The 14,265-nt window shown below is 34.8% G+C and overlaps 1 protein-coding gene across 1 annotated transcript; it reads right to left on the reverse strand.

The window, feature by feature from the left end:
* Positions 1-551: 551 nt before the first annotated feature.
* Positions 552-5,380, reverse strand: LOC112035844 (QWRF motif-containing protein 2). The gene is given in 3 exon segments (XM_065767264.1): positions 552-1,121; positions 3,442-3,671; positions 3,674-5,380. Coding segments are annotated over 3 exon segments (1,710 nt in total). The 5' UTR covers positions 4,971-5,380; the 3' UTR covers positions 552-938.
* Positions 5,381-14,265: the final 8,885 nt, after the last annotated feature.

Consider the following 14,265-nt stretch of genomic DNA (forward strand, 5'->3'; position numbering starts at 1 on the left):
TTTGAATCCTTTTTCTTCCACTTATTATAACAATATATATATATATATATATATATATATATTTTTAAAGTTATAACTTATTTTGATAAGATAAAAATAAACTATATTTGACTAAGTTGTATTTCTGTGGAGAGTTTGGTGTCTTGTTGGAGTTTTTGGCTGGGGAAATTTTCTTTAAACATTTGGAATATGGTTCCTAGTTGTTTGATGTTGGTTATTTGGATGGAAAGAAATCAGCACTCTTCTAAGGCTAAAGAGAAATCGAATGTTCAGTTACAAGCCATATGCCATAGTAATCTGTTTGATTGGTCTAGGAGCTGGGGTTCTTCAACTTGTTCTTCCATCATTGAGTTTCTTTCTTCCCTTAGTATTATCCCCTAAGCTGCTTTTTCTATCTTTGTTGTTGCTTGTTGCTTTTTCTTGTGTTCACCATAATGAACACCTTGTATTTGCTTTATTCGTTCTTTTTTCAAGATTACTACTATTTTTATTACTTATCAAAAAAAAAAAAAAAAAGAATTAACTGTAATTCATATGTGCTAAATAGAAGAAAGAAACCAATACATTCTTTCACTTGCAAGAAAGCCTCCACAAAATTTGACACAGTGCTCAAGGCTGAGCAAAAAGTAGTTCCCCAAAATTTTATACATTAAATAGATGTGTATGATTGAATAGCTTTCCGGCTTTCCCACAGGCTACAGTTTATATAACTGGACAAGTGGATTTCCATGTACCGAATTCAAAGTCAATGGGTATATTTACAAGCCAAGTGCTTAATAAATATCAAACTCATTTAAATATAGTAAAACCCTGAATCTAACTGGTCACTGGGTTTCTACATTATAATGTGAATGATTGATTACCTTTCCTAAAGTTTATATAACTGGACAAGCAGGCCATATTTCCACATATATACCACATTCAAAGTCACTGGGAATTTAAGAGCCAAGTGGATAACAAACATGGAACTGATTTAAATAATGTAAAACTCTGAATCTTACTTGTCCCCTGAGGATGGAAGTTAGCTTTAACTTTTGCCTCAGCAATAGTAACTTGATTCTTTTAAGTGTGACAGAATGCCGTAGTTCTGAAATTGTTACCCATGCATTCCATAGATTTTTCTGATGCAAAGAAAAACATTCAGATAAGACCAGTGGACTAAATATTGCCACGATCATTTTGAAAAGTTTAGCAGTTAACTGATTTAGCTACATCAAATGCGGCCAGAGATGCTAACACAAATTTTTTTTTTACTAGGATGTGACAGCAAGTTCTGAAATTAAAAACAAAGACCTAGCATAGTTAAAACACACTGACTGCAAAGAAAAAGCAAAACCAAACGGAAAGTATCGATGCATTAGTTGAAATTATCGCAACAATCAGAAAATCAAGATTCCTTAAATGGGTGTACAAGATTATAGATCTCAAACAATCTGATGAGTAATCTTATAAGGAATTGGGCAAATTATGATCAGGTTTGTTTGCAGCTAAACAGGAAATCTAATAACAATAACCAAATCCTGAGCTTATATAAATTGTGCAACATTATGAGGCAAGAAAGGAAAGGATAATTAGATGTCTGAAAAGGACACACTTTGGGTTACTGCATAAAATATGAACAAAAATCATTTAATAAACCTACTCATTTTTTACGTTTTGATAAGTAGATGTAGATAAGGTTGGTATTAGAAACACTGACAAACTTGAAAGGAATTTAACACAACCCATTTTGCAATTAGCTACTTAAACTGAATTAATTATAGTAGGCCACAAGAATCTTCTCCTTTCCCAGCACCGATCTAAGTTTAGAATATCTAAGTTCTTGAATCAACTGCCATTCTAGCAAAATAAATCTTGAATAGAAAAATTTGCAAAGCAGTAACAAATTAAGTTTCCATGGCTACATCAACTACCCAATTGAACATAGAATAATTGGAACTTAGAACAATCCTCCTTAACCTTACTCTCCACCTCTTTATAACAAGTCTGCTTAATCCACAATGTGTATTTACTAGTGTAAAGACAAGGATGAAAGCTCTCTTTCGATTCATAATGAATGAAAAGGGGTGCTGGATTAAAAGAGTCTCATTCATTTTCCACGTGCCTACAAAGCCATGTGAAAGTATATAATGATTGTCTGCAATTACGGTCAAATACTTGCTCCAGTTGGCCGCACAATCCTGAACAGTTTCTTGTCTGACTGCAAAATAATTCCATCCAGCTTTCCTTAAATCATAAAGACCACTTAGAATAGCCATGCAATGGGGTTCACAGTACCCAATCTTACAGAGTGATAAACCATTTAAAAATTCACCAACCCATAATATTAAAAAATTCTTTTTTACTACTGGAAGCTCAAGAATTTGAGGTGCAATTAAGTACGCCACATAGAGGCTTAAATAGAGACATCAATAGAAATCATAAAGTCCTTCCAATTGAGAATGCAGCATCCTTCATCATCATCTAGCCTGGCTCTATCTCTAGTTAGTAGTGACTGCTTAGGTCTGCATGTCACTTTAATACTTGAACATCCTAAAAGCACCATTGCATATTGCTTAAGATCCTTCCCCCCTAATATTCAGTCTACAATTCTCAAATGAACAGTTATATCCTTTTGTGTTATCGCCACTTGCAATATGCCATTTCTATCAAACAATATGCATCTCACCATACAGTTACATTCAACGTATAGAATCTGAAAACTTGCCAAATTCCCAAACCCATCTTTGATGTTGAAGGTCATAAACGAATTATCTAACGCCAAATATATATATATATATATATAACCGAATACAATTGACTTTTGGTTGACCTAATAATATTTTTCCACATAAGCTTTTGAATCCTTATACGTTACTATTCTAACATATATTTTTTAATTGATTTTAAATTCTATTACAATATATAATTTAGAATCTTTGCATGCCATATTTTCTTTTTCTTTTTTGATAAATTGTCATGCCATATTTTCTTTATATGGTAGAATAGAATAGATAGTTCTATATACCAACACAAATATGCAATCATAATAAATTCCTATTAATAATTACAATAATTATCAAATTTAATATTTAGACAAAATAAAAGAGAAAAAAAAATTATATTTTGTTATACTTTACTATGCCTTGCATGAATTACAGACTAGTTAAATATTAAATTGAACAACAAAATTCAGTGCTCTCTAAGAAAAGGAATCCAACAGGGAAGAGTTAATATATTGAGGTGCTACTATGATTTCATTTTAACATTTAAAGCGTTGTAATTGTTGCTTTAAACTTGCTACTGTCATGTAGAAGTGTTCAAGATGACACTAAAAGACAAGTCTAAATCATCTCTGACTAATGAAAACCAAGTCTATACAAACATTAATTGAATTAGAAGAATAAAAAGAAGATACCACAACCAGTATATTACTATATTGAAATAGCCTGATAACCATACCTCAGAATTCAGTCTCTGCACCTTGAAGGTTGCATCTGCCCTTGCATTTACAAACCGCCATTGCAAGTACCGGTTATACAGAAGCCTCAACAAGTGTGCATCAACAATCCGTTCTTCCCCCATCTTCCCTCTCCGAATATCAACAGAGAAACTGAGAATCGAAGGTGTACTGCTTGAATTACAACTTAACGAGCCAGTAACAGAATTCCTGACCCGAGAAGGACTAGCAATCCCCTTGAAGGAGATGAAGCTGAAGATGTCCAAAGTTTATTTGGCGATGCAGGCCTCGATCCTCCCCTAATAGGTGAAGCCATTGTCCGAGGAGAAGACATTGGGCTATCACTAACAAACTTTTTCGACTGACCAAACTTTCCTGGCACACTCATTCTTGACCCAGGACTTGTTGATAATGGCGATCCTGGTTCCTGCAGGCGCCGCAACCTGCTATTAGTCTCCTGCCAAAACCTCGCCGACACAACAATCCCTCGAGGTTTTCCCTTGGCAACAACCCCACCAACATCTTGCACTCCAGAAGTACTACCAGAGGACACACTATCAGTATCAGATGCAGTGAGATCAGAAGGCACAGAAGACTCATGTACAGAATTGGCATCTGGGTTTTGCTGAGAAACTTTCAATAACTCAGCATTGCCCAAATCCAAGCTCAATCTACCATCAAAAGAAGCCCTTCTACCCTCATCAACCATCAATGAATTATGCAATGCCTTAACAACCATCCCAGATCCCATTCCACCTATCCTCTTATCAACAACACTAACACCATTCCCACAATCCAAACTCCTAAACAAAGACGGATTCTTCGAGCTCAAATTAGCCACAGCCCCCGAATTCGCTTGCCGGGTCCTACCAGGCCACCTATGCTGCTCAAGTGGCTTAGAATTCTCCGCCTGATCTCCTCCTCTAACCGGGGTCCCCCTCCGCCGCTCTGGCGTGCCCTTCCTCCCATTGCTCAAGCTTGGAGTTGCCGGCGTCTGCGCCTTCGTCTTGCTAATCGGAAGCGAAAAGGCCTCACCTTGAAACGACACCGATAAACTCCGAGTAGAAGTGACCAAAAGCTTTGTAGCCGCCGATACTTCGGCCACATTGCCGTGTCTTGCGTCGGGGATCGCCGTCATGGGCCGAGGCGTAATGGGTCTCCGCCGGTCCGCCGATTGGGACCGCTTCGGAGCCGTGGAAGAAGGTAAAGGAGTAGATACATGTGTGGAATTTGAGGAGCGAGAAAGTAAAGGAGATTGGAATCTTCTAGAAGTAGAAGTAGTAGAAGAAGAAGAAGAGGAAGAAGAAGAAGTAGTTGTAGTTGTAGTTGAAGTGGAAGTAGTAGAAGGAGAAGGAGACATGTACCTTGAAGAGACTTGTCGGCCTCTGGGTCTTCGAGGATTTGGGTTTGCAAAGCCATTGTCTTTCTCAGAAGGAAGAAGAGGAGGCCTTTGCAGATGATGATGATGATGGGTTTCTCTTTCTTTGGGGTTTGTGGAAGTAGCTGCTGCTTCAGAAATAGCAGCCACCATTATAGATGGGTTTTGTGAACAGAAAAAAGTTTTCCTCTCTCTGTCTCTTTCACTCTCTCTCTCTCTCTCTCTCTCTCACATTGCCTCTGAACCCAACAAGGGTTTTCTGTTTCTGTTTCAAAGTTTTGAAGTTTCAACACAAAACCCAAGTGGGTTTTATAGTGCAAAAAGAGATCAAGAAATTTTTGAAGAAACAAGAATGGAGAAATGGGTTTGTGGAAGATTCTTCAGCATTCTCAGAAGAAGAAGAGAGTGTGTGATATTTTTCTGGGTTTTGAGAGAGAGAGAGAGAGAGTAGGTGAGTGGGTGAGGACTGAGGGTGAGATTTGAGAGTGGCCGCAGTGCAGGTGAGAGTTTTTTTTTTTTTTTTGGTTTGCGTTTGGGGTTTTGTGAATCTTTGGAAGGACGTTATGTTAATGTTATATTGTTATTGTTAATAACTTAATATAATCATGTTTATTCCTTTGTTTTTCTCTTCTTAGGAAGGACTATTACATACCCACGGGTATCCAAAAAGTCCCGAGTTCAACCTTCAAATTCAATAAATTCATGATTGTAGACCAAAAAAAAAAAGTAAATATATGATCATGAAAAAAAAAAATTTATATGTTTCCCACAACAAAATAAAAGAATCCCTCCAATTGAATTCTGAAATCTCTCTTGTAATTGTACTATAGTTTTGTAATGTATTATATTGTTATTTTTGTGTTTGTTCTAATAAATATTACTGTTTATTTAAAAAAAAAAAATCTCTCTCATTTTTAACGGAATGTTGACGTTTATTTAATTTTTAAATATCTGATATCTTACATCTAAATAAAAATAAGGGATAATTAGTGGATCACTTATGTTACATATAAATTGGAGGGAATCTTATTTAGAAAATAGTCTACCTTAGGTTAAATTAAGGCTTGTATCATAATAGTAAGCTTAGTTACTTTTTTTTTTTAATTCGCCGCTATTGATGGAGAATTTGCTAGCTTTTGATAAAATTAAGGGCCCGTTTGGTTAAGTATTTCTAGTATCGTTGTTTAAATATTATGAAAATATGTGTAGATTAAAAAGTATTGTAAAAATATGTGTCGTAGTGTTTAAACACTAAAAACTGTTATTTAAACACCTTTACCAAACACCCCCTAAGCTATTTTGTAACATGATGATTTATGTTTAATCTATGCATTTACCCCCCCCCCCAAAAAAAAAGAGTAGTATGGATGTATCAATTAAATTTCCAATTTTTGATAAGGTTTAAGCCCACAAGGATACATTTTTCTCTTTTTCCCTAATAATATTATTGAAATTTTATGAATAACAGAGTATCAAAAACATTTATTACATTACATACCTTTGTTTGTTAGTTGTTACTGCTTAATTTATAAATTAAGTCAACTTATTTATTTAGTTACAAATTTTAAAAGCCTTGTTTTTTTATATACAACTTAGTCAAATATAGTTTATTTTTATCTTATCAAAATAAGTTATAACTTTAAAAATATATATATATATATATATATATATATATTGTTATAATAAGTGGAAGAAAAAGGATTCAAACCATATTTTTCCTCATAAATGATATCAATCAATACCATTGATCTATAAGACTTTGACAAATAATTTATAATGAACACACATAATATATTTTTGAAGATTATTTAGTTAATGTGAAACTACTTGGTTTCATAGCTTCATAATTAGACACTAAAATTTTGTAAAACCAACCATATATTAAGCTTGTTCTATGTATCACCACCGCACACTCTTAGTGTGATGGTCACTCCATAAATATAAGTATTTGTGAGGTGTGGANGGCTGACTTGGCTTGGCTATCGGGAAAATGGGGGACAAGCCGATTGAAGTTGTTCGTTTTAAGACAATCTGAATCTGGTTCACATTTTTTTTTTTGGGTGAAATTAACCGACATCCTATTGCAGCTTTATAATTATACTACCTTTACCTTTAGTTCAGTCCAAAAATCTAATGTCACAATATTTTTCATAATTTTTTTTAATAACAGTTAAATATAATATATTGTGATTAGTATATAGTAAAAATATTTTCGATGGTGTGTTTATGTTAAACATAATTAATAGGTTAGTATCAATAGTGTGTTAGACATGATTTGAGTTTTCTTTGTATTATGTCAAAATGAGGTGAGCGGCCAAGTTATTAAAAAAGTTATATAAAAAAAATTCTGATCTTAACATTTCTTTTTGTCAAAAGAATAACATTTTCGATAAAAAAAATTGTGATAGTTAGTTAATTATACACTATGTATATGAGACACACAATATCACATCAAAAAACATGATTTCAATTAAAATTGTGAATTTGTGTTTTCAAACTACTTCACCATTTTGCAATTATAAATGAATAGGGCCGGCTCAATGGTATAAGCCATTGATGCAAACGCCTAAAGTCCCAAGTGAAAAAAATGCCCCTAAATTTTAACCAATAGTATTAATTAAGCCAAAATATTAACCAATAAATAAAATAATATTTTCTTATCAAATGAAAAACAAATAAAAAAGAGAAAAAAAAATGTTATGTCCACAACATTTTTCACAACTTTTTTACAAAAAATCTTAATAGCAGATTGTTAAAGGTTGTTATTGACAGCAAAAAAAATAATTTTAGTAGTAGGTTCAACTAGAAAACAATAAGCAACTTAACACCTAAGATTTGTCATAAAAAATATTCTGAATGTAGCACTTCTAAAAGAAAAAAGAAAAGACAAAAAGCAATTCACAAAAAAATTCACAACATTTTTCACAATAGTCAAGTTAGCAAACTTTTATTAGTTTTCAATTAGATTCATCACTGACATCACTCTTTTACTCACTACTATCAATCTGCCACATCAACAGATGTAAAAAGTTTTGTCAAATTTTTTTGTGTTTATAAACTTAAAAAAAAAAAAAATTCTACGTAGTTCATGTTGACTAATAGTAATTTTATATATGAAACAAGATAACCAATTTTCGCCTTAGGCCCCCAAATGCATCAAGCCACCCCTATAAATGAAATTGTATTTTTAAATCACAATTTCATAAAGTGTGTATAGAAAATGCAATAAAGAGTATATAACAAGATTTAGCCTTCAATAAACAAGCCATGTCTCACTTATTTGTATACAATGTACATTCACTTTTGAGGCGCAAATTTTACTCTTGACTTTTCATAGACAAAGGAGACATTGAAAATGCACGAGGCAAGAAAGGAAGGAGCCAAGCTGATGAGGGCAGAATAGAGTATGGAGCTGAATTGATGTGCTGTCATTATTCGCATATTAGATCCATGCATGATAAGATAATATTATTATAACAATTTGGCAACGAGGAAGCAGGCACAAGGTGTGAACTTTTCAAAGTACAGAACTTGCTATGGAGGGGCAAGAAACTTGATACGGAAGTCAGAGCCAGCTATAATAAACCGCGTATGAAGCGGGAACCTCAATTATTATCACCGCACTATCTCAGCTTCAGTACTCAACGGTCAACTCAGCAAGGCGGTGAGGCCACATTAAAGGCTCTGATCATCATTTCTATACTAACTACACTGTATGAAAGGAATACATGTGTTTGTGTGTATAAGTTGCTTAAACAAATAATACCATTGTCAAAAAGGCAATATCATCATCATTGATCAGTTCATAAGTCAAAAGTTGTGATTCATCACCCATGTGATCTAAAGTTCCTTAATTGATTATTACATAGTTTAAAAGAAACTCCCCCTACAATCATTTGTGTGGTCAGTTAGAAGTTAGATCCGTTTGATTTGTTATCATTACACTCAATAATGAAACGGTTTGATGATCTGATCGAGATTGAGTTATATCATGCATGATGCATGCATGTAAACTGCACAAGTATGAACATATAGGATATTGGTTGGTGAGTGATGATGACTGACTGACTATTTATTTAATTACTACAATATATTAACAGTACTTGATTGCACTTGTTAAGGAGAAATCCAATGGATTTCATTGGATTGAGAAGTAATAAAAACAAATAAATGAATACATAAATAAATACATTTTTAACTAAATATTATGAGATTCTCTAAAAAAAATTGATTGATTGTAATAAAAAACTTAACCTTAGTCAATACACTTCCACACTTGTTAATCAGACTCTTAATCTATTTACTTGTTTGGAGTAATATTTATTACCATGTATAATACATATATGGTGATTGCCATCAATTGGTTGGTTTCACCTTGAACTGAATCAGTCACCAAAAGGGGAAGACACACCAAAACACAGTTAGGGAAATGCTAAAGTTATTAAGCTCACAAACTTACTTGACATGAATGTAATTGGTGCCACCTCAATGAGATAATAAATGAGTATTTGAATTATTTCTTATGATTGGTAACATATTAGTTTATTATAGTTTATATCTACGTTATAAAATTGTAGTATCCTTATCATCACGCGTAATTGTAATGACTTACACAACAAATTTTATAACATTTTTTTCCAATATTAGGTGGCATGTAAGTGTAATATCACTTCGATTATTACTTACATCAGTTTATGTGCTTTACAATACACTAATCGCCACTTCAGCACAGCAATTATGAAAATTATTATGTCCTTGGCTTATTGTTGTAAATGAGCAAGTCAGTCAATTCTTGGTCATAAAACAACTAGCAAAGCAGGTGGTAACTGTAACTGAGAGTCAACTTTCTGTACAAGCAAGAATTATCAATTATCATGAAGAAAACCAATTGTAACTCGAAAAAAGGGACACCAATAAATAGATGGAGGAACAATAAATAGATGGAGGAAGTTAGCTAATGGATGACTTGTCCTTCTATTATGTCTCTCCTCTCTCTCGTAATTAAATCTCTCTTTTGGGGGAAAGGGGCTTTAATTCTTGTTTTCACTCCATCGTTTTGATCTTGTACGGGTAAAAAACAAACAAACGTACAATTCTTCTTAAGGTGGCTGGGCTTTAAATTGGGCCTACAGGGCTGGAAACAGAGACCTTTAGGTTTATGAGCCAACCATTTAGGGCCGTTTAGCAGAGAAGTTTGAGTAATGTTATTTGTAATTTTTTGAAATACATATAGGTAAAAATATGTGTAAAATTGTTTAAAAACTGAAAATGTGAGGTTGAACCACTATACCAAACAGGGCTTTAGTATTTGGAATTAGCCCATGGAAAGGAGCAGCCTTCGGCGATCCTGCTCCAATCCTTCTAGTACGACAGAGTCTGAAATAAAGTTTACTTAATAATTTCTTACTTGATTCGATAAAATAAAAAAATAGATCAATTCGGACCAGCTATCAAGAATCAATTTTGTGATTTTTATCACTACTACCAGCGAATCTACAATTTCGACACGCAATTGTCGCCGTAAAGATCTCTAGGATTGTAGATGAGACTCATGAGAGTACAACGAGATAATGGAAAGGGTAGAGAGTGTTTATAGATTTTTTTTTTTTTTTTTTTTTTTCACAACAGACCAGCAAGACTAAAAACCCACAGTCAATTCAAAGCCCATCTTTTCAGCCCAACGTCCATGAAAATAAACACCACATCTTGTTCAAATAGGTTCCACTAAATTCATCTCTGAGGCCCAAGAATTTTACTAATAAAAAACCCAAATTTCAGCCCGAGAACTTATCAATAAAATAAAGCCCACAAGTTGTTCAAGGCCCTATAGCCCATGCCGATGGCCTAAACAAGCTTCCGAACTTGATTTAGTTCATACCTGGGTCCTGCGATTAATTGGGTTGACACTCAAGTAAGTTAGGCCACAAGTGCTTAGACAAAATACCCATGGGTTGCTTTTGTGGTTGGCCCAAAAGAAAAGAGAAAGTAGGAACGGTATGAGTCAAGCCCAGCCCGTGAGGTGAATCCTACGTGTGTGGCTGGTTGTACCAACATATGAGAAGCGAAAAATGGATCCTGTGAAAATTCAATGACAGAACTACTTGCTGGACTTGTTAAAGCTGAAATAAATCAACAAGAAGTTGATCAAAGCTTGTGATTAAGACAAGCATCAAGTTCAAATCCAAGTCTTTTAACCAGCCAAGGGAAAATGGTAAGGAGGGGTGGATTGGAAGGAATAAAGACTATTCTACATCAATTTGGACTTGTTCAAAGTCTTACAAAAGAGCTTGAGACAATTGAGAGTCCAATGAATCCTTGTTGGTGTCATGTGTAAACAATGTACTCATAAAAACATAATATCTCCTACTGGATAACAAAATCCACCCTACATCATCTTTTTCTCTCTTAAAGTCAAAAATCAAATGACATTTAATGAGGGGTTACTAGAGCTAAAAGCTCCAGCAAATTTCAATGAGGATCTTTCCTCTTTAGGAAAAACAGTGACTGTATCCCCTTTTGAGGAGGAACTCCACCTACTCAACAACAAACCAACCCAGTGGCCCTTGCTGTTCTCCCACTCATCCAACATGTTTTAAACTAATCTTAACATCCCTATAAAAGGGAAATGAACCAACGTGCTGTGATTAGGGATGACAATGGGGCGGGACAAGTCCGAAAGATGGGGCCTGCGCCCCCGCCCCGTATGGTTTTGTCTTATCCTATTTCCACTCCACCCCGCATGATGGGAAAAATTTTCTTCTCACATTCCCGCCCCTTGGGACTCTGTAAAGCCCCGCCCCATCCCGTAAAATTCTTCTTCTTGCTAATTTGCCCTAACTATTATAATTGTTTTTAATAAAACATGTTTTATTAATAAAAATATACTTGAAATTACAAATAAATTTATCCCATCAAATCAAACTAATTTTTAGCAAAAACTGAAAAATNTTCAGTGTAAAATATTTTATAAAAGATGTTTTTTTTTTTTTTTTTTTTTTCATTTCCAGAGTGACTCAAGTTTAGTCAAAATGAAATCATTGTTGTTGACTAGGAAAAATCCCTCTTTGGGTTTTGTTAGGTTTTTAAAAGTATTGACTAATTTCATAACAAAATTTGTGCTCAAATATTTAGAATTGGTTGTATTTGATTTATTTTAAAAGTCTATCAGGAGTTGCATCGAAGATCTCAAAGAAATTGAAGACCAGAGTTTCCGCTCAAGCAAAATAGGATTTGCACAAGCGAAACTGCAGCCCAAAACTTGCCTGTCACTCGCTTAAGGCAATAGCTCAAGTGGGATTTCGGAAATCAGAACTCTAATTCTATTTGAAAAAGGATTCATGTTAACTTTTTAACCTACTGAATACACCTATACAAACCACTGAATGCATAAATCTTCCATTGAGAATACCTTATGCATTTTCTTCTTTTAGCCAAACTGAAAATTCCTTAAATTCTACCCACTCATTTTGTGATTCCAAACAAAGCGATTGTTTGATTGTTTTGAAACCACCGAGAATTTTTTCCATTGAGTTCGCTACAACAAATCTTCAAGGTGATCTTGGAGAGCAACCACACCAGCTTGTGGATAGTCTTCTAAAATACAAAATGTGCTCAATTTTGCATATTTTAACCCAAAAACCCTCCACATCAACCTTTGTAAAAATGTCTAAATATGCACAATGGTCTTGCAAATGAATAGTAACCGTGTATATATACACGGTTACTGTTTACCGTAAATGATTTTTAAAATTTTTTTCCTCTCTCCTCTCTTCACCTCACTCTTTTTTCCTTTCTCTCTTCTCTCACGGTTACTGTTTGTTGATGTCCATTTTTGCAAATATGTACCCGAAGGCTTATGAGGAAAAAAGCCCAATGAAAAGCAAGGCCCAAAGGCCCACCAAGAAGACCAAAGAACAAGAAGGGTCCAAAGAAAGAAGTACAAGTGAAAGTAATCTACGGTAAAACGCAAATCTGCCGTAGAATACAAGTCTGCCGCAGAATACAGCTTTACCGCAGAATACAGTTCTCTGGCAGGATGGCTTCGGCAGATGAAGATAAATTGGGCCCAATGCCCTTTTGATCCAATCAACATTATTTGGCCCACAAAGGCCCAAATCATTTTGTATAAAAAAGGATAGGCATGAAAACTGATATGAAGAAGAACGATGAAAAGAAACAAGGAGCAACAGGAATTGCGTGAAGGAAGAGTCAAACTAAAGGAAACGACAAATGCAGCAGGAAATGCGTGAAGAAATAAGACAAAAACACGCAGTAGACGAAACAGAAATAATCTGCTACGGCAGGAATGGCGTGGGAGACAAAAACAAAGGACAGTGGAGTAAGAACAGAAGGGCCGGGGCACCACCAACCTGTACCCAGCCAATACAAGGGAGGTGGGCCCATGGTCAAAGAGATTCAGATGGCGTGGTTTGGTGGTGGGGGGAAAAGGGGGTCTATATTTGGTTTCCTGCCATAACTTCTTTTGGGAATATATCCTGTTGGGATGGTATCTCACCCAAAAGAAGTAATAAATGGTTGGGACCACTGATGCATGCCATAGAGCTAGGTAGTGAGGTAGAAGTATACGACAGGAACAAACAAAATGGAATTTTGTCGTGCAACAAACATGTTCTGAGCAGATGCCAGTGGTCGGGGCAACCAGTGGGTGAGTGGGTAATCTTGAAAGGATGCCCACAACAAACCAAAAACAGTTGGTGAAACCCTAGGGGTAAAAGGGAGAAATCCCATTGAATTAGCTTACTATAAAAGGAAGGTAACCACTGCAGAAAAAAGGGGGACCGAGGTGGAGGAAAAAATAGGGGAATGAGTGAAAAACAGGGGAAGAAGAAAAACCCCTGGAAGGGAGAAAAAGAAAGAAAGAAAGAAAGAAAAAGAAGAGAGAAAACGCAGCAGGAATTGGGGCATGCATCAATAGACCATCTTTTCCCTCCCTCTTAGCAAACCCACTCTTTGAAATCTCTAAAAGTAATAGCTAGTAGCCATTTAGGCCTATTCTCCAAAATGAACAACTTTTATGGCAGGAGCCCATGATAAGGTTGTTGAAGTTGGAGTTTTGGTTCCTTCTTGGTTTACTTATTCTATGGGCAGATTTATTACTTAATTTTGATTGTAAATATATTTGATTTCTCTCATTATAACTTATATCTGCCGTATTTAGTCATCCTGCTGTAGCACGTTTTTATCACGTCTGCCGCATCAGTTGTCCTGCTGTGGTGTCTTTACTTGCTGTATTATTTATTCTGCTGTAGTACCTTTTTATTATATTTGCCGTGTTAATTATTATACAAGCTAAACCATTTCCTGCCGAAGCTTTCTTATTTATTTGTTGTTAAGTATTTTACAGTTGACACAGAGCAATCATTATCCTGCCATAAGTATATATATACATATACATTGTTTCTCATGTTCTGAAAAAATATATTTTATA

The sequence above is a fragment of the Quercus suber genome, unplaced genomic scaffold (genome assembly GCF_002906115.3).
Source record: "Quercus suber isolate HL8 unplaced genomic scaffold, Cork oak 2.0 scaffold_788, whole genome shotgun sequence".
Taxonomy (NCBI): domain Eukaryota; kingdom Viridiplantae; phylum Streptophyta; class Magnoliopsida; order Fagales; family Fagaceae; genus Quercus; species Quercus suber.